At 43.8% G+C, this 27,978-nt stretch overlaps 1 protein-coding gene across 1 annotated transcript; it reads left to right on the forward strand.

The window, feature by feature from the left end:
- Positions 1 to 2,782: 2,782 nt before the first annotated feature.
- Positions 2,783 to 23,096, forward strand: LHX9 (LIM homeobox 9; the record flags this gene model as incomplete). Its single annotated transcript, XM_081949154.1, has 5 exons — positions 2,783 to 2,814; positions 13,378 to 13,753; positions 17,048 to 17,250; positions 21,109 to 21,479; positions 22,939 to 23,096. The coding sequence occupies exons 2-5, from the start codon at positions 13,580 to 13,582 to the stop codon at positions 23,094 to 23,096; spliced, it is 906 nt and encodes a 301-aa protein (XP_081805280.1). The 5' UTR covers positions 2,783 to 2,814; positions 13,378 to 13,579.
- Between the last annotated feature and the right edge of the window lie 4,882 nt (positions 23,097 to 27,978).

The raw sequence follows: 27,978 nt of genomic DNA on the forward strand, positions 1-27,978 counted from the left end.
AATTGAAATTTATCTATATATTTTTCTCCTGCCTTTAAATTATTTTTATAAAGGTTTGTGGGCTCACTATTTCCTAACAAAGCAAATGGAGCTGGAGCCATTGGTGGCTCCTAAGGTCATACCTTTCTCATCTGAGTAAGCTAACACATGGAGATCTTACGCCTCCCTGACTGTCGGTTTATGAAACACGTGACTTTTCTCTACAGGAAAAGACCAGCTTTTATGAGTTGAAATAATGGGGAAACTCTCTGGGATGGAGTTTTGGCTGGTATAAACGTTGTTGGATATTGAAGGCAGCAAAGACCTGGCCAGAATCATAACTAGATTCTGACCTATAGGAGTTGTTACAAAGCAGAGTGTTTCTGTGGGGAGTGGACCAATATACTTGCATTGCCTTTTATCCTTTGAAAAAGATGACCAAAATTCTTCACGGAAGACATGGCCCAGGCTTTAATCTCAATGTACATGTCAGCAAAACTGAATGACTAGCCAACCAGATTTAAGGCTTGTCCATTTGGGTGAATTCAGCAGCAAGCCCAAATTAATGTTCAGTAAACCGGTGGTGAGTAAGCTTGCCACAAAAACACAGAGGATGGCTTATCCTTCCCATTGGACTCCATTCTTGTCGCTTCTTAAAATGGTATTTCCTTGAGGGTATCTTTGTGATGTTAAAGTGCTTCACTTTGCATCAGTTGGGGAGTTTACTGTGTGTCTTCTGCACAGCCTCATCTGGTTGGAGGTGATAGAATTATGGTATGTGCAAGGTATATTCCATTGCTTGAAATAGACCTGGAGAAATACACAGAGAAGCGCTGTGAATGTGCTTCCCATTAGCAAATGCAGCATGTTCGAGAATATTTACTACCTTCCAATTAAGCCTACAAATATTCCAGCCCATGAAGGTATTTACTACCTTCCAATTAAGCATGCAAATATTTCAGCTCATGAACCCAGTCCTAAGCATACTTGCAAATGAAGCCCAGAAGATCCAGATCCTAGCAGGTTTTATGCATTTCTCAAAGGAGCAATATCATAGATCTGTTGGAGCATATTGGCAGATTGAGGTCTGACACATAGATTATGGCTCAAGATATCCAGAATTGCAGTTTGTGCTACCAGTGGCACTTGGCTCCAGGCATGATCAATTGCATCTAAGCCACAGTTGTCTCTCATTGGAAAAGATCCTGATATTGGGGGAAATTGAAGGCAAAAGGAGAAAGGGATGGCAGAGGATAAGATGGTTAGATAGTGTCATCTGTGCAATGAATATAAATGGGACCAAGCTCCAGGAGACAGTCAAGGACATGGGGGACTTGGCTGTGGTCCGTGGAGTCTTAAAGAATATGATATGATTTGATGACATAAAAACAAACAATTTGCCTTACTTAAAGTTCAATTTAATCCAAGAATGAGATAAAGCCTGTCTTCCTAATCTGATGCTTCATAGCAACAACTACATAGCCCTATAAAGCCTCCATGTGTGGAAATACTATTGTGGTAATCCACTGCCTTCTACACAAAGCTGCCACGGATTGCTCTTAAAGCACCACCAGCAGTGATGGGTTTTCTGCTTGCTTGTCCTGGGCTGACAACTGCAGTAAATGGGAATGTCCTCGAAAGGGGAGAGGCATGCACAAGGACTTATCTGTCCGGAGAGCTCCAAGAAGAGATTCTTTCTAGAAGAAAGTTTAAGGTTCTTCTTGGAATATAAAAAGCCCAAATGCCCTTGTGATTTTTTCTTATCATATTCAAAAGAGGCACCTATCACCTAACCCTGTATGGTTTTCAGCAAGTGCTCCGCTTTTATCTGACAGAAGACATCTACTTCCATTGTCCCCTTTTCAATGCTTTCCCTATTGCCTTCCGTCTAAGCTCCATCTATTCAGACCGAGAAAACATAAAATCTTGCAGGATGAAATCTGTAACCCCACTCCCTCACTGTCCCAGGATACTGTCCAATCTTGTCTCCTTAACAATACCTTCCAGGGAAGAAACAAGAAGAAATTGATTTCTGCTTCCCCTCTAATGCCAACTTTACCTTAGACATTGATCTCAAGCTATTAACTTGTTAAATGTAAACTGGGACGGACATTTAGTAACAGGAAGGTGGTTTTGTGTGTGTGTGTGTGTGTGTGTGTGTGTGTGTGTGTGTGTAAAGTGAGACCACCTTCTCAAATGGTTTTTTATCTATTTTTTTAAAAAGCCAATAATAAAGCGTTGCAAATATGGGTATAACAGCATTATAATCTTCCTTTTATTTTTAAAAGCGCTGAGGAACACCAGAGGGGGGTGGGAGTTGGTTCCCACAAAGAAGCAAGAACCGGGAAAAGAGAACAGAATCGAGGCGTAACCTCCCGGGGGACTACTCGGGGCTCCAACGGGAGTTTGAGGATACCATGTGACGAAGGCGCCGAACGAGCAGTAGCGGGAAGCGCTAGGTTTGAGAGATGGTATAATCTGAGACCGTACCACTTCAGACTGCAGGTGAGGGATTGCTTTTGAGAATGCCCTCTTCTCCCGACACCCCTCTTTTCTATTGGCCTCTCTGTTGTCTAAAACAGAGGTCTGTGAAGAGTAAAGTAATGCACCCTGGAAAGGGGACGATGTTGGGTGGGGCTGTTTATTTTATTTTCTGATTTTTAAATTTTAGGAACTATTTAAGAGGTGGTATTCCCTTGCCTACCTGGGAGCGAACTGAAGTAGTACAACCCGGTAGTCGACTACCTTATTCTGGTTAGTGGGTCGAATTCATTAGACGTGAGGTGATGGGTGCGCTGAGAGGAGGGGGAGGAAGAATCTAACCTTATTCTTCAGGTATTCTGACTAAGAAGAGCAACAATCTTAAGGTGGTTTTATTTTCGCTCGGTCTCTGACGGTGCGTGCGTGCATACATTTCTCTGTGGAACACAAATGCTGGGTGTTTGGAAATGGTACTAGCCTTTGGTTCCTCTTCTCGGTCTGTATGGATTTGTTCTCAGTGACCAAGAGTACAACTAATTTGGGGGCTGGTGGGGAGAAGATAAGAGACTTTGGAGGAATAGCGGGAGGGGAGGGACGAAGGTCTTTTCTTGTTTTACTTAGTATACACCAAATCGTTACCAAAATAATTAGATAGATGCATTTTAGCATTTATTTGGGTTGAAGGAGCGGGCTTTTTTAGAATGACTACCATTCCATTCTTATATTGCCCCCGGAGGTTCTAAGTGTCATCAGATACGATCCTGGCAAAGTTAAGACCCCCCCCAATCCTGCCCCTTTAAAATTTAATGAGATATCACAGGGCTAGGTTAAGGCTACACCTTGCCTTTTGATTTTGACATTGATGAAGTAGGGTGACTGTAAACGGCAAGAATATCTAAAATATAGATTTAGGAAGGTTGAAAATAAACAGGCCACTTAATTATATTGACAAGAAATGTGCTTCATCTTTTCTTCTCCAACAAAACAAGAAGAGAGCCCTCTCTCCAACCCCCATGAATACATTCTCTACTTTTTATTTATTTTTTTCTGAACAAGCTGCTTGAGGAAAACCGAAATATAAATGGATTTTTAGAAAACGAAGCTGCAAACAGAACTCTTGAGTGAAATCTCTCTCATATTCACTTGGGAATTATTTCCCCTCAGTATTAATCATTTATCCTCCCCCACCATCCCTCAACCATGTTCGGGCAAAAAGCCTGTATTTTTCAAACCAGTACCAAATGGGAAGCCTGTTACTTTGACATTTGTACTTATTTCAGAGTTGATCCTATGCACCCATGAAAAATCGAAATTTCAAATTAGCGCCCATGCAAGGCCTACGCAGAAGGAAATCAGTTGGGCTGACGCCTGGGTAACTGTTTTAGGATTGTTGCCTTGAAATTAGGATACAGTCGTCGCGAGATTGATAAGGAAGAATGAACTGGGGCTATCACAAATAACCAATTCATTTACCGGGGTTTTGCGCAGTCGATTTTCTCCAATGCCCGGCAGAAAGCCTTGGATTTCCACTTGTGTGGTTTTAGGGGTCTCTATCAAGAGGAAAATCTCTTCGCTTTTTTTACGGCGTTTTCGCCAGCATTCATCCCTGTTGTTTTGCCACAATCAATTGTGTCTGTAGCCCTAAAGAAAAAGCCGTCACTCCCTCCACGGATCTCGGGAGGGACTCGCTGTCAATGAGGAACGTTGTAGGTCTGCTGGGTGTGCATGTATAGGCGAACAACGATCCCATAAATAAGTTGCGCTTTCGTTGGCCGGCGAGGTCTCCTCCGCGCATCAATACATCAGCTCGTATTAGATTGACGGCAGCGAGTGAGAGGTGTGGCTCGCTTTAGACATCCCGTAACGCTTTCCCCTAGTTTTCTTATAACGCATGCACACTTTCCGTCCAAAAAGGCAACAGCCAGGAATCGAAGCCGAGGTACTTCCGTCAAGAACCTCAGTGAGATCTCAGTCCTGGCAAACTGAAGGATAGGCACCCCCCCCCCCAAAGGAATCCCTCGATCCCTCCCTTCGATCCCTCTATGGGAGGGGGAAGCGGGGTGGGGGAGAGAGCGAGCGAGCGAGCGAGATTTGTCATTTTCATTCATCAGTAGATTCCAATCATGGTCGTGGCTCTACTTTTCCCCTTTACCAGCAGGGCTGTCTTAATACCCGATAGCTGACTGCGGACTGATACTTCCAGGTAGGACGCTGCCTTTCTACTGTGGGTTTTATTTCCTTTCTGACGGCTCTGAATATGATATAAGATAATAATAGAACTGTAAATAAGAAAGAAGCTGGAAAGGGATGAAAAACTGGTATCAGTTTAATGTGGAGGAGTAGTAACGAAGGGGAGGGAGGGGAAGAGAGGAGAGGAAGACACTCTCCCAGTTGCTCCTGCCCCCTATTTTGTACAGCTCTCCGCTTGTTTATTTTAATTAGCACAGGAATCCTTTACTAGAAACAAGGACCAACCTCCATCTCCCGGTTACATCACTGCTTCCTGCCCTCCCTTCCCTTCCACGCCATCCCAAACCCATCCCCTTTATTCCTCGTTAAGAAAGAACCGGCTTGGGGGTGGGGGGGCGTGAGAGTTGGCAAAATCAACACCTCTCTTGAATCGCTTCAAGTAAATCTTGGCTGCCGTTCTTGAAACCTAGGAAGAAATCCTAACGAGCAGCACATAGTACAATAACCCAGGCAGGTATCTGTCCGATGGGGTTAACATGTAGACAATGAAGATGGGTTCATCTGAGTCTCCTTTATCTGAACCCGACTACGGAACTTCAACAAGGTTGCGATTAGGCACCGTCTGCCAGGGAAAGGGTTTCAGACCTCCCCCCCCCTCCCGCTCCTCCTTAGGGTTTGAAGATTGTGCTCTCCCCTCCAGTTCCCCAACTGGGCGCCTCGTCAGACTTGCGACCGGGCAGCCAAGAGAGAAGCACATTCTCTTCGCTTATCAGCCCGGCTGATCCATTTTTGCTCCCTCGAGAGCACTGTTCAGGCTTTCCCGTTCTCTCCCTCCCCCATCTTTCTCCTCAAGCTCTTTTCTCTTTTCTTTCCCCACTCTTTTCCCCAAGCCCTTTTCTCTTCTTTCCTTCCCCACTTTGCTCCTCGAGCCCTTTTCTTTTAGCGGGCGGTGCGCTCGAGACGCGCTCTGGGGACTGCGGACTTTCGTCTCCGGTTGGCAACAGGCGCTCCTCAGCTCAGGCGCATCCCTGCTGCCAAGCGACCGGGAGCGAGGGAAAAAAGCGTGGGAGGGGGGCAGGGAGACACAGATCCAGACTTGGACGGAGGCCACCTTCCTATCTCTAATCGCGTTTCTGAAGTTGGCAGCCGCGGACGGTTCCCTTTCGGCCGCTTGGGGTTAGCTCTCTCGAGCGAGCTCCGTTCTAGCCTGGGCGAGCTCGCCTCCGCCAAAAGGGCGGTTTTTCGTCAAAGCTGCCGAGGGAGGGAAAGTAAGCGAAAGGGGGGGGGGGCGGGAGATGGCGGGCTGAATCCCTCAGGATCCCTTCCTCAAGATTTCCTCAGAGGCGGGTGGCGAAAGGGAGACTTGGGCCGCCTCCTGCTCCGCATGTAAAGCGCATGAGTGTGAAAGGAACCGTGTGAGGTAAAATATTCTCGCCTTTCCTCCGGCGTGAGGTAAAATATTCTCAAACCAGCTCCCTTCTTCAGAACATCGGGAGCAAAAGGGGTTTAAAATAAGAGTGCGGACGAGGCTCTTAAAATAAGTTCTTGGTCAGCCAAACTAGGACCGTTGGGAGGAAAGCCGTCCCATTCCGGGAAGGAAAAATCCGGGCTCGGGATCGTTTCTTCCTACCAACGGGGTGGCTTGCCCGCTTTGGAGCTCAATTGGGCGAGCGCCGGTGGCCAAGGGGGAAGTAGGGACTTCTCAGGGCCGTCTCTCGAGGCCTTTAAAGCTCGTTCCCTCGAATGAACAGAAAGGTCGAGAAGCCGGTAAGACTAGAACAAGAGAGAAAGAAAGCTTGAATTGGACCCTGCGAGAACAACTAGGAAAGAACTGCTCTGATCCAGCTGAAATCGCTGCGCACCCTTGTTCGCGCACCCGATTTTCTTATGGTCCCCATTTGGGCCCCTTTCAATAAGGAGAGAAGGGCCGAAGCCAAGCCATTCGTTTTCCGCCATTGCCTCAGATGCGGGTAGTGAAAGGGAGACTTGGGCGGGATCCTGCCCCGCGTGTAAATATCATGAGTAAGAGAGGAACCGCGTGAGGTAAAATATTCTCCCGCCTTTCCTCTATTATTATTATTATTATTATTATTATTATTATTATTATTATTATTATTATTATTATTATTATTATTATTATTATTATTATTATTATTATTATTATTATTATTTTGGCGGTTCTTAATCCTCTCGCGAATATTTTTTTTCCTAGAGCAAAATCAAGCTGCTGCTGGATCCGCCTGCGGCTCAGCCCTTTGTCTTCCCGATAATCTTCCAGATATGTGTGCGTGCGGGTCGGTCTGTCTGTCTGTCTGTCCACTCGGAGCAAATTTCTGCCAAAGCGCGGTTTCTTTTTTCTCCGGCTGGCTGCCAAGTGTTTTGTTCCGACGCTCGCTGTGAGGCTCACCGTCCGGTGCCCCCGAGCTGTCGCCCGTCTAGGGATTTGCCCCTTGGCAAGCTGTTGCGACCTCCTCGTCCCGCCTGGAAAGACAAATTCTCTCCCCCCTCACCTCCCCCGCCTTTATGTAAAGTCTCTTTCCTGCCGAGCTCAACTCCAGCGATTTCGCAGAGACCTCTGTGCCACAAGGCTATTCATTCAAGCTGTTCTCCAATCTCTACCGATTCCTCCTACAACTCTGAGTTTTCGGAGTCGTCTCTGATCCCAAAACTGACCAGTCTGCTAACTTGGGCAGCCCAACAAGGGCAGCTAGGGGCTACCACCAGCTGAGATGCCTGCTGTGCTATAACTGCCCAACTGGGACGTTTGAAAGACCCTTGGTCACCCTCTGCTATCTTTCGCCATTTTAATGTGGCCTCTTTGTAGAACACTTGATCTGGACCTTCTAACGCTGGCCAAAAAAAAGTCCCCATCCCTCCCTACCTGAGAATAATTGCAACCAGCGACCCAATGTATCTATGGTGACCAGGGAAGCTGGGTTTCCTGTAAGAGACTCGTCCTTTTTGCATTCACCTGTCTGTTGCCTCTCTACACTCCGTGGAAGGGGAGAGAAGACCTTTTCATTGGTGTCTAGCCTCCCTTTCATGCAACCCTTTTCTGTTTCTTGCCATCACACGCACACGCACACACGCTCCCTCCCTCCCTCCCCCCACTCTCTCCATTTGGGCCGCTTTTCTTCAGAGGCGGCTCCTTTGCCTCGTTCTTCTCCTCCTCCTTCCCAAGGAGAGAAAAAGAGACATGGGGTGGGTGGGGAGAAGACAAAAAAAGGGTTTAGAGAAGAGGAAAGGTGAGCAATGGAGAGTTGCCTTTAGCTGTCAACAAAGGCAGTTGGAAACTCCGCACCTGAGGCAGGAAAGTTTTGGAGTCGCAGGGGGGCTAGAAACCAATCAGCATGGTCCCAAAAGCGGGTTTACCTGCGGACAAGCTGTACTTCCCAATCGGCTCCGTGGGAGTCAGGCAGCCTTCTGCTCTCTCCCACCCAAGTTCTGTGCGGGGCAGGCTTCCCGGGGAACCGATCGCACCCAATATGTCCAAAGTGGAAGTGGAAGTGACTATAAGCATTCCGTCTCATCCTGATGTTCACAACGACCCTGCCAGGAAGGCTGAAAAAAGTTGTGTAGTAAAAACCGAGTCATGATTATTTAATATAGCGAAATATGTATATTCAGTTCGATGTGGTTAGCTACAATACATTAAGGGATAAGTCTGTTCTGTTCTGGGGAAAATTGAGTTGAATGCTATTGTCCCCCATTCTCGGGCAACATTTACGGCGTAATCCAGACAAAGGGATCCCATAATACCCTTTAAAACTGAAGGTATTTTTGGAAGGTTTTCCTTCTGTTCTTGCCATTGTATTAGTTTTACTTTAACGTGTTTCTTCTTTTTCGGGGGGGGAGGGGAAAAGAGAAGAAAAGAGGAAGCAAGAAAGATATGTTCCGTGTTCCTATTGTGTTCTTGGGGGGGGGAGACAGGGGGGGGGACGCACAAGGCATCTAGAGAAGGAGTGGTGTAGCTTAGTCCATTAGACTGACTTAGAATCTGGGTATTCACGAACTTTGAAAGATCTACCGTTATTTACAGGGATGTGGTCCACAGTTACACGAGATGCTTAGTCAGTCCTGTGAAAGACTAAGTTGCTACTCTTGTCTGAGTCATACTTTGTTAGGGCTTGGTGTGTTGGCTGAACTGAGCCCTCTTGCTCTGTGCATGGTTCAATATAGTCAGTACAGCTCAGTGTATACAGCTGGGTAACCCTTTATCGTTAAATCAGGTAAGCATGTTGTACCACATATGTTCTTTGCTTGCACAACATGCTTAATCAAGTAAGCATGTTGTGCAAGCAAAGCTACAATGAATGCCCTTTATTTTTCCCATTTCTCCCAGTCTGTTTCATTAGGGAGCCTCCTACAGCTCTCGCTGGAAAGTGGGGAGGGCTCACAGTTTTGTCCTAAGGTTTTGCCCTGATGACACTGCCAAGTTTCGATAACTGACAACTGGTATTGATAGGGAACCATCTCCCATTACTGGCGTTTAATTGGCTATACCGAAGGCGAACAGGCTCTGACCACTAATGCTCTCAGTGTGGGGCCTTTTGGCCTTTGTATGAACAGCTAGTGAGGCCGTTCCTCTGATCCTGCACATTCCTTCTTGTGGGTTTTGAGGTCTTTCAAGCCATCCCCTTTTCTGATTATTTGCCTCGCAGGCAGAGACTGCAGGAGTTGAAAACGATGGAGTCCCTTATGAAGAGAGGTACCCATTGGGCTAAATCTTCCCAAGGGAAAGGAGAGAGAGAGAAAAAAAAAACTATAGAAAAAAGATTAGCTGAGAATTGATTAACACAACGGCAGACAATTAGTTTAGCCCAGGTTTCTGGTTGCCCTTCATTCACATCAGCACATCTGCTAGTCAGGACCCGATATTCAAATGGGATATTGGTTTCAGTAGAAGTCCAGGAATGGGACTGCTTTCTTTTTACTTCTGCAAGCCAGTAAGGTTTAAACTTAAAAATAAGTATTGGGTTTGTGTTTCTTGGGCTACTTTCTCTCCGTGTTCAGATGGGTAGAGGAACATTACTCATTGGGGGGGGGGGGGACTCTATGTAGCACAGATCCAGTTAAGAATCTGGTTTCCAAAGATGGTCAATCAGGACAGCCCTTGTATGCACCATACAATTAATATTGATAGAAAAGAATCATTTGATGGACAAAAATAATGATAAAAATTAGTAAACTGACTGAGCCATTAATTTCACTTCAAAACAAAATTCCTTCAATACTATACATTCGATTTTACTTTTTATTATGCAAGAGCGGGGTGTCTAACTAATAGAAATATAAGATGTGGCTTGTCCAACTCTTAAATTTTGCTTGGCCTAGCTTTATACTTCAGCTAAAAAAATAACCACCTTTAACTGCTCTTGCATAAAATCTTTATGTTCTCTCCAAACTCTAACCTGGCTTTCCCAGCCTGGAGTGTTCCAGCTGGCTTGGTATACTATTCCATCACTACTGGTCCAGTAGTTAGTGACCCAATAGGCACTGACCAGTAGCTCAGAAAAACTGGAGGGCAGGAAGTGACAGAAGGCTGTCAATTTCTCTTTCCCTGCTCCTGCCCTTTATTCTACTGAGTCTTAGTTGCAAGGTGTTAACCAACTCTTCTCCAAGTTCACTTTAAAAAAAAGTAAGCTGATTTAATGCACTAACTTGCATGTACAGAATCCAGCATACATAATTGTAGATCACATCACCCAATTATCTGGGGATGGAAATCATAAAAACAAGTTGGACTTACTCCTGAGCAGTCAAGAACAGAACGGCACTCTAATAAGATAAGATTGCACCTACCAGCACATTAACCATACTTACATTGAAACCCATTAATTCTCATTGAGCACATTGGACTTAATAATTAGCATGCACTAAAATTAAACTCAACTCATTTCTGAGCAGGTATGCCCAAGTTGACAAGGTAAGGTCGCTTTAGTAAGCACATTTATTTGGACACAATTAGAGTCCATTACTGTGTAGACCTGCCAGGGTAGGACTTTGGGGCAGAAGTCCAAAATCCTGCTGAGCAAAATGAACAGGAAGGGGCCAAAATAGAGCAGCCCTGGGTTGTTGCACGTTGAAAACAATTAAGTAATTTCATGCAAGCCAAGCACATTTTTAGCCCAGCCTGTTTATGATTCAGAGTACACAGAGAAGCCTGAACATTGAATTAATTCAGCCACCCATGGTAAAGCTAACTAGGGGTAAGCAAGCCCTACAAACACAATCTCTGACATTTAATTGGGGGGTAAGAGTTAAGATAATTAAGCCCAGTTACCCAACTTTCCTGCAGTGGTACTCTGCTGGATGACAATTTCTGCTCTATTCAATCAGTGGAAATTCTGTTTTGAAGTTCAAAAGGAGCAGAGTCATGTCCCTTTCGCCATTTCATTCTTACAGCTGACTCCTTTTTGGCCATTCATTTTTGGGGAATATTGATGTAGGTGGTGGGCAAAGGATCAGATCTGTATTCTTAATTTTTCCCCACAGTACTTCCTAGAACATTTGTTTGGGATTCCTTTTCCCCCCAACTAAACATTTATCTCTTGATTCCATGAAGTCAACTTAAGTTTTCATTGACTTTCATTTTTCATTTTTTGTGACTTCATGGACATTTCCATACAGTTTTTAAAGGAACAATAAGGAAATTATTTGCTACTGTCTCCCTCTGGGATGCTTTTTCAACTTCTCAGACTAATCTGAGTTAACATCAGCAGACAGTCCTGCTGTCCTGGGTTTTGAGTTCCAATAAAAAGAAAGAAAAAGGAAGTGACACAAGTAAGTGCACACCTGCAGGTTTATTTCACTTGTTTGGATTTCTCTGCCCCGTGGAACTGCCCTGTAGTTCTTTCAGGTTCTCCTTAAATGAAGAAAGAGAGACTTACCCAGACTTAAAGAACACTTTCCCTGACTCTCTGTTGCTTTTGAATTTGGATGTGTGATGGACAGGTGCATAAAGGAGTTTCTTTTCCTTCATCCCTAAGTCAAAAGTAATGCTTTATTTTTAAAACAACAAGAAAGAAAAGTTCCACCTCCTGTCCCTGGGCAGAAAAAATAGCCATGAAAAAAATGCAGGCAACCAATGGTGTGGTTTCCTGGGATGGTGATTTCCAAAATCTGGATTCCATCCAAGGGGATGGTGTGTTGGTCCAAGCCTCAAAGGAACCAAAAAAAAAAAAAAAAACCAGCAACCCAAAAACAGAAGGGGCAGAGTCTCTCCCCCCCCCCCCTCTACGCCTGCCTGGAGATGGATGCTTTGTGAGTCTCAGGTTTAGTATCAGAATCATTCATTCAGCTCATCCAATGAGCAGGTCCACCTCAACCTCAAGAGATTATGAGCTGAAGCAAAGCACTTCCTACTAAATCCCTCCTATCTTTATGGACAGCCCAAACTTGATATTCTTCAATCTTTTGCTAAGAGATATAGCACTAAGTCTCTTTTTGTCTTAGCTATCAGTTAACTTTCTTCAATTAGTTCCCTCTCCCATCCTTCTAGCATCTTCAAATATTGTATCTGTTTGCTGGGTTCTTTTTGGAGCTGGGTAAAATTAATTAAACGGGGAGATTTTAGAGAATATTTCTCCCTAGAAGAAAAGAGAAAGGCCATTCTAGTCCATCTGCAAAGGGTTCTGCCAAAATGACAGGAATTGGTACAACGGCTGTTTTCTCTCATTCTTGCTTCTTAGGTGGAATTCTTTGCTATAAAATCTTCAGAGATATTAGAACTAGAAAAAGAGTTGACACTTTAAAATAAAATATTAATATAAAACAGCATTCGCTTTTTCTGAAAAGTAAACTTAACGGAGTTCCTTCAGCAAGTCTAGAAATAAAAGCTTTGCCTAAATTTAAGTCTTCTGCAGTACGTGTCCTATGGTCTCTGAGAAAGTCGGTCTACTGGTAGTTTACATTTTTCCTGACCTCTTCATATCTGTCCATCTGGCCATCCGATCTACTAAATCTTCTCCCTTCGGTCAGGAACAGCTTTCCAACAAAGTTCCATTCAAAGATCCGCCTTGCCCAATTCCCCCCCCCCTTTCATTGTTAAAAATTATTTGAACTTGAGGTCTGTATGGGGGGGAAGCTGGAGAATGGGCGGATGGGGCACAGAAGTACAGTCTAGACCCCCCCCCCCCAGCATCCACTTCTCTGAAAGATCCCCAGGAGGTGCCTCTTATCCTCCCCTCCCTATCGTTGATAGAAAGAAGGAGTCTAAACCCTCTCCCACCCACTCCTCCGGAATATTTGTCACCGCTTGCCCATCACAGTGGGGGCTGGCGAAGTTTGACAGCTCTTTGTTGTCTGTAGAGCAGGAGGAGGAGGAGCAGGGGGCTGGTGGCAGCTCTTGGGTGAGGACTCCTCCTCCTGAATTATCCAAACTGGGTTGGCTTCTGTCTCCAACAAATTGGACAGAGCTCCAGCAAGCAGCAGTCCTACATCCAAGCAAGAGCAACAGGAACTTTCTAGCAAACGGAGATCTCTGTTTTAACCTGCCCCCACTCCACTCATTTCCCATCTTGTTTGGCTTTTCTTTGTCTTTTACCCTCTCCCCCTCATCCTCCCCCCCTTTTTTGCGTGAACCATTTTTTCCGTTATTGTTGTTGTCTCTGTTTGCTCAAGCCTCAACTTCGTGTCGCCTTCTCTTTCTTTCTCTCCCCCCTCCCCGTTTCCCCTTCTTTCCCTCCCCTTTGGATCCGTCCCGTTTCTTGCCTGCCCTTTCTTCAGGAAGCAGCCCAGTCTTTTGCACCGGCCAGGCGGGGGAAAGACCCCCCCCAAGATCATTCCCGCCAGCGCCGCTCGGCAGTCTCCCCCCCCCCCGTTTTCGGCTGCTACCTGCCTTCTCTACGGAGCCACGAAGCTTCTCCTGCGGGCTCGTCCCGTCGCCCGGCGATTCGGATGCTCTAAACCAAGACTCTGGGGCCTGTATATGGAAATAGTGGGGTGCCGAGCCGAAGGAAACGTGTGTCCCTTCCGTTCCCCAGCCATGCTTTTCCACGGCATCTCCGGAGGCCACATCCAGGGGATCATGGAGGAGATGGAGAGGCGGACCAAGACCGAATCCCGCCTGGCTAAAGCGGGACAGATGAATGGCCGGGAAGCGGTAAGAAGTGGGGAAAAAGTCGGGGTTTTCACAGAAGAGATGAAGGAGGGTGGATTTTGTGTGTGTGTGAGAGAGAGAAAGACCCCCTCCCAATGCTAGAAGTAAGGTAACTGGAACCTCCCAGGGACACTGGAATGTCTTGTGTCTGTGTGTGCGCGCGCGCGCGTATATGAGAATGCCCAGCGAGACGTTCTTCAAGTCTTACTTCCAGGTATCTTTTTCAAAAGAGTAGTTTCCACTTGTCTTTTAAAAAATGTTCACCACCACCACCACCACCCCATTTTAAAATCACAATTGTTTCTTTGCATCTGGGTTATTTTAAAAAAAAGACAACAAACAAGCTCAGATGGGCATTACAGCGCGATCATAAAGATATGTTATTCATGAGTAAATTCTATTGAGTTATAACGTCAGGCTTTCAAGTTCCAATCTATTTTGTAAAAGTGTGGTTATTTTGTGTGTGCGCGTGGGCAGGCGGGTGAGCAGGACCCAGCGCAAGATCTCCAAAAACTTCTCCAGGGAAAGGGAGGCGTTGCTCCCCAATGAAACGGATTAAAGTCGATTTGCCATCCTCTCCCCTAATCGTCCGTCTAGTTTTCCCTAGCTAACTTTCCTCTTGAAAAGTGTTTAAGGTGTTTGGATTCTACCCAATTGCTTGAATATCAAGTTTTGATTCTTTCTCACAAGTCCGGCCCCTATCAAGATTGGGAAGCAAGTTCAGGAAAGTTTGCCTAGTCGAGGATTTAAGCTGCGACTTGCCATCTTGAAAACGAGGCATTTGGAGCTGTCGTTTTCAAGGCAGTTTCACGAAATGAGAAATGAACCTCGCGAGGCTCAATGTCATTTGCTTTCTGAGTAAGTTTGGAAGAAAGGCTTTTAAGGAGAATCTTTAAGAAGAAAGGGCTCTCAAGGGGCAAGAGACTCTAAACCCAACAGGCTTAAGAACGAAATTGTTTTGAAGATTTGAGGGCTACTAAATTTATTCCCAAATAAGTTCAATAGCTTTTGGAACGACTCCGATGTCTTTTATATTCCAAATCATTTGTAAAAAAAAAAGTGCAGCAGATGAGAATTAAGCATTTTGATGACTTTCAAACAGATTAATTTTAGTTATATTATTAGGGTGCTGCTGAAGATTCATTCTAACTTCTTGTATTGGAAAGAAACAACGGTTTATCATCGCTTCACTTCTCTATTTGCTCTAAAGGCTACAACTTGTAAAAAGTAGCACTGAGGCTGAACCAAATCGACAAAACGGAACAAACAATTAGGACTCAGTCTCCCTCCCACCCCACCCTCAGATTTATTTTTCTCTTTTAAAATGCCCAATAATTGGAGTCGTTCTGAGCGTTAAGCAGAAAAGCAGAACAGTTTCTTACTAGATTTCAAAACTCTAAATTAAGTTGTGGAACCCCAGAAGCAAGAAAAGGGACTTGGGGTATGTGTGTGTGTATGTGTATGTGATGGGTAAAAAAGGACATTTATTTCCTTTGCTCAGAAATCCCAGGAACTCCGGTGCATTCACGAAGAATACAAGTAAGGGTCTACCGAAACTTATAATTCTTTGAACTGGACTCTCCTCCAAGCACAGCAGAGACCAAATTCATTAAGGCAACAGTTTCATTATCATTTCAGTTTCTTTATGTCTTATGGGGGAGAGAAAGGAGGGAAATAGCCCAAATAATGAAGACGACAAGCAGAGGGGAGGGGGGACCAAAACCATTGGTTTCATTTGTGATTCTGCCACTATTCCTTGTGCTTGATAGGTTCAAACCTTTATATTTTTAATATGTGGAAAACATTTAATTGTTTTCCAACTGGTTTAAATCTTCCTCTTTCCTCTCTTAAATTCAAAGATAATTTGGAAAAGATTTTTTTTTTAAAAAATAATGATTAGTTCCTGAACCCATATAACAAACTTACAACCTGTTTTAATAGGCCACGTGCTTGAGCTGTCTTTCTACCCGTTGACCTTCCTAGTGGACATTCCCAAAATCCAGGTAGTAAGGACTTTAGGTGGCTTATATTCTCCCACCACCACCACCTTTTCTGCTTAAGTAAACAACACCCTGAAGGAAGAAAAAGATGAAACGATGCTTTCTTCTTACTTTCCTTCAGTAGTCTGACACTTTTTCAAATTGTGTTCTAGAGTTGAGCCCAGGTCAGGAAAATGAAAGTGAATGGCTCGGGCAGTAGATCTCCCGCCCGCCCCCCCGCCCGCAAGCACACTGCTTCAAGCTCATATCTCAATCTGTCCCGGGGAGGTTTTCTCGGATATAAATCCCCGAAGCGCGCTTTGAAGAGGAATCAACTAGAACTCGGCCTTTTGCGCTTCCAAGAAGCGAAAGCAGCGGGGCTCGCCCTCGCTAGATTTTCTGCCTTGCTTTCGGGCGCATCCCTTGGCTGCCCGAAGGCCGGAAAGGGGATTTTGGTCCGGGACGAAGGAACCGAGGGTTATATCTTCTCTGAGCAGAATGTAAACCCTACAATTGAAACTCAGCCCTAGGATTCAGACCACTATCACCCTCCAGCAACCAGGGTCCACCCTCCAGCTTCCGCGTCAAAACGCCGGCTTTTCGCAAAAGCGACTCTATACAACGTGCGGGAGTGAAAGGCAAGCGAAGAAGCAAGCGGGAGTTCCTGCTTGAGGCAGAGTCTGCTTTAGGCTTGGGAAAATCCAACAGTTTCTTTCAGCAAAAGTTCTTTATGGAAAGCCACCTAAACCAGAAATATTGACTTCACCCACCGCGTCTTCTAGGCGGTCCTCAGTTTCCTGAGGACTTAGCAGCCTTGTGTGAACCCAGCTATCGCGCTCAGCCAACGGAAGGGGGAAAGATGAGTGAGCCCGAACAATTGTGGTGTATTCGGTAAGCCAGAGAGCTTAACGTTGGATAAATCCAGTCGATGGAGGGGATCCGGATTTATTGTGCAGTAAAAAAAGCTTATACCTTTTTTCCGAAATACCTATAATAGACTTCAACAGGACTTACTCGCAGGTACAAGGAACGAAGTTAGCGCCCGTTAAAATCTAGGGAACGGAGATAATAATTCCTAGTCTCCTTAGGTCTCCACAGAAATGAAGCGGCACTAAATACTACACAGACCACGGAAATCTAATAGGTTTGTGTCAAATCGCGTTGTAAACCTTCAGCTAAGGCCCGTTACACATGCGTCCCGAATTTGGTTAGAAATATCTCTGCTATGGATTTTTTAAAAAGCTGAAATAGTACACCTAATTAGATGTTGATCTTGTAAGATTTTGCCCGACCCGCTTACGTTTGCTTCCCTCTGCAGAACATGCCTCCGCTGAGCCCTGAGAAGCCTGCCCTGTGCGCAGGATGCGGGGGCAAAATCTCCGACCGCTACTACTTGTTGGCTGTGGACAAGCAGTGGCACCTCCGCTGCCTGAAGTGCTGTGAATGTAAACTGGCTTTGGAGTCAGAACTCACCTGCTTTGCTAAGGACGGCAGCATTTACTGCAAGGAGGATTATTACAGGTAACAGCTCGCAGGTGGGTGGAGTGGGGGGGTGAATAAAATGGGATGATTGAGTTGCGTGAACGTCTCTAGGCTCTGAACTTTCTTGAGAAAAATCATCTCCTAGGGAGCATTCATACATATTTGCAGGACACATTATTTTTCCTCTCTTGGTTACTTGAGGTTAAGTTTATGCAGGTATGAATGTCCTTGGCACTTAACTAGATGCACTGCCCCTTTTTTGGGGTGGTAAATTAAACACTATAAGGGAATATCAGGGTCTTATCTCCCACTGAAAATAGATAAATGGCATCCAGCACTTACTAAATTGCCTTGTTGGAAATTATGGTAAAAGCAATGCACAGAGGTGCTCTCCCCCGCATGCTTCAAGACCAAATGTGTGAATTGCCTCTATCAGAAAAACAAACAAACAAACAAACAAACAAACATTTTGCCTCTATTGGAAGAAAGGGAGGAGTGCTATCAAGTGATTTAAAATCCTGTCCCAGATATGGTACTAAATCTGTTCCTCCCATCATTTCTCACCACTTCCTCCCAGAGAAATCTAGATTACAGTGCTTGGCTTATGGAAGACCATTTGAACATGAGCACATTCCCCTTTGAATTGGATGCGTGTGAAAAGGCCCTCAGAGGCACAGGGGGGAAAATCCAGGGCAGAGATCACTACTGGGCTGCAGGGATGCAAACGTTTTACTTACTGCTGGGAAGTAACTGACAAGCAAGGCCTTCTCTGTTCCATCAAGCTTTACAAAATGCCTTCTTCCTATAGGAAGAGCCGGTTGTTTAGAACAGCGACAGGGCAAAAGTCAAGCCACCAGGAAAGCCGCTTGCCAAATACTTTCCCCGAGAATCAGTGCAACGTCTCTGCAACACTAGTGACCTCTTACTTGCATTGCACCTGTAAACTCTTACAGATTGTGTGTTCATGCAGTTCGCTTAATCGGGTCAGGAATGCATGAGCAGAGGGATTCGCACAACCTGTTAAACTGGATTAGTGTTAATGTTAGTAAAGCTTGGGTGAATAGCGCACGCAAGTGCGGGCCATTTTGAATAGGTTATGTTTCAATGTATTTTGCCTATTCAGAAAAAAAAGGGTTAACTATGTAACCAGGTTAAGAGTCGTATTCCTACCATATCCTCTGCAGCTCCTCTCCGCAGTGGGCCCCTGCTGTGTTCTTTCCTGGGTTATAGTTGGAGTGCTGTTGATCTACCCATTCCTTAACTAGGGCCTCGAAGGAAAGGCTTGGCACAGAAGCTCTCCCGCTGGGCACTCTGCTCTACTTTGCTTGTTAATGAGAAACTGCCCTTTGGGTAGCCTGGCTATAGCCTATCTGTTAAAGGGATACATTCAAATTTTTATCAGCCTCCCTTCCCGATGTGCTGAGTGAGTATTTCCCATTTTTATTGTTATGTTCCAGCAGAGCCTCAAGCATCCTTGGAACCATTTCCTATTGATTTCACAAAAGTGTCTAAGGTGCCCACAAAATGAGACACTAAATACCTTTGAACTCTGTGAAATCTATTTCCAAGTAAGGTTGGGTTAGAGCTTCCAATTTTATCTTATACCTACTAAAAGTAAGAAAGGAGCCAAGGTATGCTTTGTTTAGCTTTATTTCTGATAATTTCAAAAAGATACATTCTTAAACTTAGAATTAACCTTAAGCTTTATTTCCAGTGTTATCTTTTTTCAAACAACCAAAGAGTGACTTTGTGTATGTATATACATGATTACCCATTCATTTGAGTGGGGCTCCTCTGCGAATGGATAGAAGATTCCCAACGTTTATCTGGAGCCAGAATAGTAGAGCCTGCTTAGGATCCATATTTCATACCCCCAGGCCAAATGCCTTGTTGTGGTAATAAATCCCACACTCGGGGAAGAAGCAAACTCTGTATGCAGCCCTCTTTCGCCTGGAGGGGACCAACACTAAGCCGGTGGGTAGAGAGGCCCTCTTTCTTTACTGTTCTTTGATTTTACGCTGCAGGAAAGGAGCTTTGCCTCTTTCTGGCTTCTGGGCTTGCCGGGTGAATGCTCTCTCCACCTGAGAAATCCCGAAGGAGCTTAGTTATATTGAGCCAGAAAGAGCATCCCCACGCACACACAGAGAGCATATGCTGCAGACCTGGGACTGCAGCTAATAGGGATATTTTGGGTGGTCAGCTTGAGAGTGGAGAGAATGTGATGCTGAGCTTCCTCATATGCTTGAAGTTCTGGCCTCCTCCCTCATTTATTCTGGGATACTACTTTGGGGAAGCCAGCTGACATTTCTGAGCACTACCTTCCATTATAAAACAACCCAGCATCACTGTAAGCTTGATTAGACTTAGATTTAATATCTCAGTGGGTTCAATTACTACATATGATGATTTTTCCAGGCAAAGGTGACCAAAAGATTATTTTCCCCATCAACACAGCGCAGGATATTTTGGGGGTGGGTGGGTGGGTGCTCAGAGGAAACTATGGCCGGATGGGCGTAGCCTAAATATGAGATGATAACTCCATCCCACCACAGTAAAATGCTAATTTATTTATTTATTTTCTGGAGTGGTTCAGCCTTAAAAATTAATTCATTGATTTCGTTAATAAAATGTCATTGCTTCACAATATACACTATACAAACTTCACTACACAAAACGGTGAAGGTTGCCATCTTACTTAATTTTTTTAGGTAGATGGAAAAGGCACCTACTTATAATATGAAAATATAGTAGGGAATTATCCTTAATTGTAATAGTACAATCCTAATCCTTGTAAATTCAAATGTAGCCCCACTGAGTTCCACAGGTAAGTGGGAATAACTGTGCAAGACCCACTATGGAGTACTCCATTAACCCAATTTTCTGGGTTAGTGGAGTATAAACAGGCAGTATTTACAGGACAAACTGAACCATCAATTAACCACGCGGGATGGGTGTGCACAGTATGCTTGGCCGACTGATAAATGGAGGCTATGTGATATCCCAAGAAAACAGAACTTCCCCCAGGGGAAATTAATGAGATTTATAGGGCTTATCCCAAGCATATTTCAAAAGTAAATTTTATAAAATTCAATGGGATCAATTCACAAAGAAGGTAAAGTTGAGCCCAGTTTAATTTCCATCATACAATGGTGTTTTTCTTCTGTCCCCTCCCCCATGTGAAAATTCTCTTAGTCTTTTTTGTGTACCAGATTATGAATATAAAAGAAAAGAATTTAAAGTTTAAGAAACAGTCACAGCACTTAAATCCAAGGATCATCTTATTCTCATCCTCTTATTTATTTATTTATTTATTTGTTTGTTTGTTTGTTTGTTTGTTTGTCCCTTTGGGTCAATTTTGACTCTTCTGGCTGTCTGAACCAGTCCTTGAAGTTTCTTGGCAAAATTTTTGGGAACTGTTTTGTCATTGCCTGCTTCCTAGGGCCAAGTGAGAATGACTGGTTAAAATTACCCAGCTGGCTTTGGGCCTAAGATGAGACTAGAACTCAGGGTCTCCTGGTTTCTTGTCTGGCATATTTGCCACTACATCAAACTGGATGTCCATACCGCTTTTAAGCAATGGCTATATTCTCCCTTTGTCTGTCCAACTTTAGACAGCCTTTCCTGTGTGATCTGTATGAAATTGGAGTTCAGAGATAGAACTTATCCAGAAGGCCACTTTCTCCTCACTTCCTCTGGATTTAAAGAGTAGTGCAGATGCTTTTTGAGCCAATGATGCCACCCTTACCTGATCTGTAACTGCTATGTTACTTTTCCTTGGCCCAAACTCAACCAGACTCAACTAACCTTCACCCTAAGTCAATCAGGCCTGAGGGGTTGAAGTGCCAGTACCCCACTCTTCTTGGCCAGTCTCCACTAACTCATGTGCTCTTTCCCCAGAAGGTTCTCCGTGCAGCGCTGTGCCCGCTGCCACCTGGGCATCTCTGCTTCGGAGATGGTGATGCGGGCCCGGGACTCGGTCTATCACCTCAGCTGCTTCACCTGCACCACGTGCAACAAGACGTTGACAACAGGCGACCATTTTGGCATGAAGGACAACGTGGTCTATTGCCGGGCACATTTTGAGAGCCTGCTCCAGGGCACCGACCCAGCCTCCTACCCACCGGCCTCACTCAGCTACACCGAGCTGGCAGCCAAGGGTGGCGGCCTGGCCCTGCCTTACTTCAATGGCACCGGTACAGTCCAGAAAGGGCGGCCTAGGAAAAGGAAGAGCCCAGCTCTGGGTGTTGATCTGGTCACCTACAGTTCAGGTGGGTTGTAGGATAATCCTCTTTGAAAGACCCTCTCAAGGGCTGTTCTTAAAGATATACTGGGAGTCATGCTTGCTTTTTTCCTGAGGGATGCTGGACACCAGTTGTTTTTTTCCCCTTGCAACCCAGTTTGTGAACTGCAGAACAGGATTTTTGTTACATCATTTCAGAGTTTCTAAGCTCCCCCTCCCACAACAATTTTTTTCTTTAACATTTAACAAATATCTTGGCAGAAATTACTGTCGGCAAGAGGCTATTGAATTAAAGGAAGAAAAAGAACATATTGTCTGTAAAATTGGCCTTCAAGCCAGAAATGAAATATGATTTTTGAAGAATAGGAGTACACATTGCACAGAAGAAAGTTCCCTTAAGGTTAAGGGGAACATAGGTTATGTACACACACACACACACACACACACACACACACACACACACAGAGGGAGGGAAGAAGGGAGGGGGAGGGAGGGAGGTTGGTTGGTTGGTTTTCTCAATGAAATTTCCTTTGTTCAGGAACACATGGAAATATAAAATGAGTACAGGGCCAATCTCACACTGTTTATTAGGTCAAAATGTGGTTGGTTTGTTTTGCTAATCCAGTTTTTGCAATTTAGGGGATTATGTGAATCCATCCATTATGTTTAGGATTGCAACCTGCCACTGAATTTAAACCATATTTTAGATAAATATTGCCTGTACTCACTGCTTGTCTGTTTTATATTTGAAAGAGTTCTTTAGGAAAGTTGGAAATGCAAATGTTTTACTTGTTTTCCTTAGCAACATCTTCCTACCTTGCATATAGACTTTGGTCTATTTTACAATAAACGTATTTCCAGGCAAGTATATCACTTTATGCTTGTAAAGTGTAAAGTTAAAACAAGTTAAAGTATGCCTATAAAGTTAAAACAACATTGCAAGGTAGGACAGTCTGATTTGCCTTCTCTACTAATGACGCGTTGCTGAAAAATAAGGTGTTTCTTTAGACTTTAGTGTTTGTGATAACATGGTTTGGATCTGGGGACTTCTTAGATGAGAATTTTTTGGTTAGAATTTGCTTAAAACGCAAATCTAACAATGGCTACTTTGAATCCAATGGTTCAATAGAGCTTCCTTTCTTATACTTGATGTTTTGGAATTATACAATCAATTTATCATAATTACTAAAACAATCGGAAAGATTATTACGTTAGTACAATCTGAAAACCTCAGGAGTACAATGCTATCACTGTGGTGGGATAAAACCTTTTTTCCCATTTATAGTACATCCCCAGAATGATCACGCTATACATTGCTAGTATGGCGCTCTACAAAAAAGTTGAAATGCTAATAGTGGTGATAAGAATCGTGACTGCACTATATTTAAACAGAGTAGAAATTCGTTCACGTCAGAAGCCACCAGCACAATCTGATCCTTAGGTACTCTGCAGTTAGTCCCAATGAATTTATTGGCGTTTATGCTCAGGAAAACGGGAGCGGGCTGTTCCCTTGCTATTGTTGCGAAAGCACCTTTTGGGGAACCGAGGTCCCTGGTTCCGAGAGGTCCTGAAGATTGCGGAGAACCGTAGGGATTCCGCGGGACCTTCCCTTCGTGAAGCGTCGAAGGCTGTTCGGTTCTCTTAACCCACGTGCAACTCGGCCTCCTCCAAACGGATACAGTGGTTACATCTATACTCCGCACGAATTTGAACTTCTGAAAAGGCGGGAAGGGAGCCCGGGCGAGAAAGACAGAACTGGTTGTTTTGGATCGGACCCTCGTGCAGGAAATGGCTTGAAGCGAGATTCCTTTTCGAAAACGGGAATGTCCGAGGCTCTGGACTATTTCTCCTTTCTCTCCGGAGCATCGCATTAGTGCCGGGTTAGGCAGGTCCGAGATGCGCCTTAGAACAGCGTTCGACCGTCTGGGTAAAACAAGCTAACTGGAGTCGGTCTAAGGCCTGGGGGCTGTCTTCCCAGCTACAACACACGAGCCTCGAAGGGGCTGGATTTTCGAGGGCTGCGCAAATCCTCTCTTTGCCCCCTTTTAAAGCCGGAGGACCTGCACCAACCCAGAAAATGGGTTAATCCAGTAACCAGTTGAAGGCTTTGTCTGAAGAACCCCCTCTGTGCTGCGGGACAGAGTGCTCTCAGGCGGGGGAGGGGGCAGGGCAGAAGGAAGCCGAGCTGTTTTTAATTGTTCGCTGTTAATTGGAGCTGGCACCGGCACCTCTGGCAGCGGAGCCGCTTTGAGGCCAGGCGAACGGCCAAGGGAGCGCTGGGGCGCCTCTTCCCGCCGAGTCAGGCTGGGCCGCAACCACCGGGGAGGGGCCGCCTCAGGGCGTGTCGTCCCTGGCGGCGGGGGAGGAAAACTCGCGCCTGGGACTAGCCTTGCTTTGGAGCGGGCAGCCCCCACTTTCTTCTGCGTTAGGAATGCGGATGGGGGAAGGGGGCTGCAAGTTTGAGCCTCCTTCTCTAGGAGGGGGCTAAGGCGGCGGTGTCTGTTGGCTCTGGAGGAAAGCGGCCTTTCCTCGCCCCACCGCCCCAGCCTTCTTTCAGAGCGAAAAAAAAGGGATCCGAAGTCAACCAGCTGCTTCTGAAAGCCTGACCTTTCCCAGGTTTAGTAAGTCACTTTCACCGTCGCAAAGTAGCCCTTCCGGGTGCAATTGGATTGGTTTGCACTGCTTTCTGCAAAAACAAAAGTTTATAGAGAGTAAAAGTGTAAGGAAAATTCGGGAGATATTTCTGAGTACGTTTATTTCACTTCAGGCTTGAGTTGCTTAAATTTCAGGGCACATATATATTAATTATATTTAAGGTTTATTTAAGGTAATTTAAGGACGGGATTGGTACCTTCGACTTTGTTGCAGGTTCTTTCATTTCTGCTTCGGAGCGACTCAGTTTTAGGAACCAAATACTCCTCTCGAGAGAAGGCGTTAATATTGCCCTTTCCGAGAAGAGGAAAGCAAAAGTGAACGCAAAATAATTTAGAAAACAGGGCAGGGACGTCCCAGAATCGAGAAAAAGTGACGCCCCGCGGCTCCCAACTTTCTCCGAATTACGTCATAAACCCACTCCGATTTATTTCTGGGGTGAGGGTGGGGGGACTGCAGGAGGATTTCCAAGTCGATCGCTCCCAGAATCTATTCAAGAAGAGCAGTTCGATAGCTGCATGTGTGAAGTCTGACTGGAACCGTTCATTCGTTTATAATCGTACTGAAAAATAAAGACAAAACCAAACCGGCCACTTTTCCCAGCTAGAAAGCTTTCATCACAACGACTGAACGAATGCTGTATTGCTGAGAGCAAAATAATGTGACAGTAAATAATGGACCGAAATAGTTCCATGCAGATAAATGTATTTTAATAAGATGGTGCTAAATAAATTTTAGAGAAATAAATGCTAATCATATAATGACCCCCCCCCCCCCCAATTTAGCATAGCCTGAAGTCAATGAGTTTAGGGCCAGTAAAGGCACTAAACTAGAAAACGGGAAAATCATGCATTTTAGCCCCACTTTAGCCACGAAAGCCAGCTTGGGAGACCTTGGGCCAGTCACTATCGCTCAGCTCAATCCACCTCAAAGGGTTGTTGTTGTTGTGGGGAAAATAGGAGGAGGAAGGTGTGTTGGATATGTTCACTGCCTTGAATGATGGGTAAAATAATACAAGTGGGGTATACATACATACATACATACATACATACATACATACATACATACATACATACATACATGGTTCCATTTTTCAATTCCTATGGTTTTCTACAGGAGAGTCAAATACCTCTTTAAATCTTTCCTAGTTTCCTAGAACATGATGCAAATAATTCTGAGACTGGCTGGGTTGTGCCCCAAATTAGTTTGGCCAATGTCGTTATTTGTGGTTGTAGAAGTACACAGATGTTATAACATCACAAATAAATGATCAGGCCAATCAGATTATCTACATATGGCTATTTTCTATTCTGTTTCTGATCAAAGTTACTATGGTAGGACCTGGACCTTGATTGGGATCCAAGAAAGACTGGTACCCAAAGACATAGTGTTATTTTCCTGCTTTATCGGAACTCTAAATGTTAAGAAAAATAAATGTTTTAATTCATATTCATGCAGTGACAGTGTAATGCTATACACTTATGGGAAGAGTAAAACAACCTGTTATAATAGTTATAGTTATAATAGTTAAAGAAACTATCATCTTTTTATCTATCTATCTATCTATCTATCTATCTATCTATCATCTATCTATCTATCTATCTATCTATCTATCTATCTATCTATCTATCTATCTATCTATCTAATTTGCTTTCTGTCACCAAAATTTCTAAGAAGTGCTTGTCATAATTTGATGTTGAAGTAAGATTGCTTCTTTGTTTCCCCTCATCCTAATATACATGAATCATTTTATTTTGTAATATTTCTGATAAGCAACACTTTTAATCTGGAATCCTATTGATGTTTGAATAAAGCAGGACTTATTTCTGGGCTATAGATCAGACATACATAGTTCTCTTCTCATACCACCGAATGTAATGACATATTTCAGGCAACTAGAGTTATTTCCCCAAATGAAAGTCTCCCTTCCATAAACAAAATTAGATAAAAAAGAATTTCCAGATGGAAAAAGAATTGCTATATCTTAGATTAGGGAATCCCAGTAGCTACATCCAGGGTTACCTTGACAAGGATATATCTCTGTTTTGAAGCTGGCTTTTATTTGATTTTTCCTCTGCATTTGTAGTGTAGACATTATGGGAAATTGGGTGGGTGGTGGAAGCTTAGCAAATAACTTCCATAATCAAGAAAACTATATGGTTAAGTCCATGAAATAACCAAGAATTAAGCTTGGCTCAAGGGAGAAATGACCATCACTCTGTATGGTAAACAAATTAAAAATAGTTTTAATTTTTGATAAAACAAATTAAATCTGACAATCATAGAGAAATATAACCTTTCAGGCTATGCAATCTGATTTTACTCTGAAAGAAATGTGTCAATTTCTGGAGAATTTTAGTCTTTCATATGCCCCAAATAGAATCTAATTCTTCTTGCATACAATTCCATACTACTCCCCCCTCCCCAATTCCAAGTCACTAGTTTAATATCTGAAAGTCCAAAAAGACCAAACACAAGTATGTATAACTATTGTTAATATGTTAACTTTAATACTTAAAATACCTTAATAGTTCTGAAGGTATCAGTACCTTTTTATGTCCACATTCTGCAGATCTTTGGGGACAAGTCAGTCCATTCCTTTCTCAATAGAACAGAGATTGGAACTGAGAATGGAATTGGATTGTGTTTTCTTCTTTTATAAAGCTGGCTGAATAGAATTTATGTAGCACTTGACTGCCCCCCCCCTTTGCCCCACTTCCATTTGAGTTCTGCAGCTAAAATAAGAGGCTTCACATTATCCACCAGTAAAAAAAGAAAAAAAAATCATAAAATGTTAGCTCTCAACATCTTTGAACTGCCAAACAAATGTAGCAGTGACCTCTGGTGGCTTTTGAACGGAGAAGGCCTGCTCATGGAGTGGGGGAGGAGAGTTTTTGTGTACTGTTTAATTTGGATGTGCTCCTGGCTATTGTGTCAGCCTTAAAATGTGACAAATTGAGAGAAAAATAAAGTTGACATATTTTAGTAGGATTACTTCTCACTTGCCAAGTTTTCTTCCATTTAGATTAAAAGCAGAAGTAAATTGAAACTTATTTTCTTTCTCCCACTTCAGGAATCTTTAGGATTAATAAATAACTTCTATCTATTATTGACAATACTGACTGAAGATGGTGGTAAATTGTACTTTGGGAAATCTATTGTTCTATCAGCTGGGAAGGCTGCTTATTGGATGTGAATCCTGACAATTTAGAGTCTAGATTAGAAAGAAAGATTTAGCATATGTGTCCTGTTTCATATGTTGCAGTAGTAAAGCAAAGTGATTTTTCTAATTCCCATTTAAAACCCTTATCCTTTGTTGGATGTGAGGCATTTTTCCTTTTCCAACCAATTGAAGTTTGATTTAGATCTGGTTTCAATATGCATGTTTATAAAAATCTGATGAGGAACTGGCCTGCCAGTGGAAGATCCGCCAATGGAAAACTCAAGGGGTGGACAACATATGGCAACAGTGCTAGGATATATAAAATATACAATTATGTTTCTGTGCGACTCTCATTAAAAATCAGTTAATTATTAGCTATCAGTTAAAAATCAGAGGCAGATATAGGTATTTGCTTCTTTGTGGTGGAGTACATTATCCTGGGCTTGGGGAAAATATATGTTGCTTCTGACAACATGTCCAATACATTATGTTAAACTACCAGTCATAGTTACCAGTTAATCAGGATTTTTATGACTAGGGAATTTGTCTTGCCAAGGTTTTGTGAGGGTGATTTTTATATCTTCTCTGGCTTTTGGGGGGGTATTTTCATATAGATTGTTATGTCTATCAAGTGCCTTGCCTAATTTTTGCTTTTATCAGAAATGTGATCTGCAGGAAACAGAAGCTTTCCACGATATGGAGATAAACATTG

Source organism: Natrix helvetica, assembly GCF_964273705.1.
Source record: "Natrix helvetica genome assembly, chromosome: 3".
In the NCBI taxonomy this organism is placed as follows: Eukaryota; Metazoa; Chordata; class Lepidosauria; order Squamata; family Natricidae; genus Natrix; species Natrix helvetica.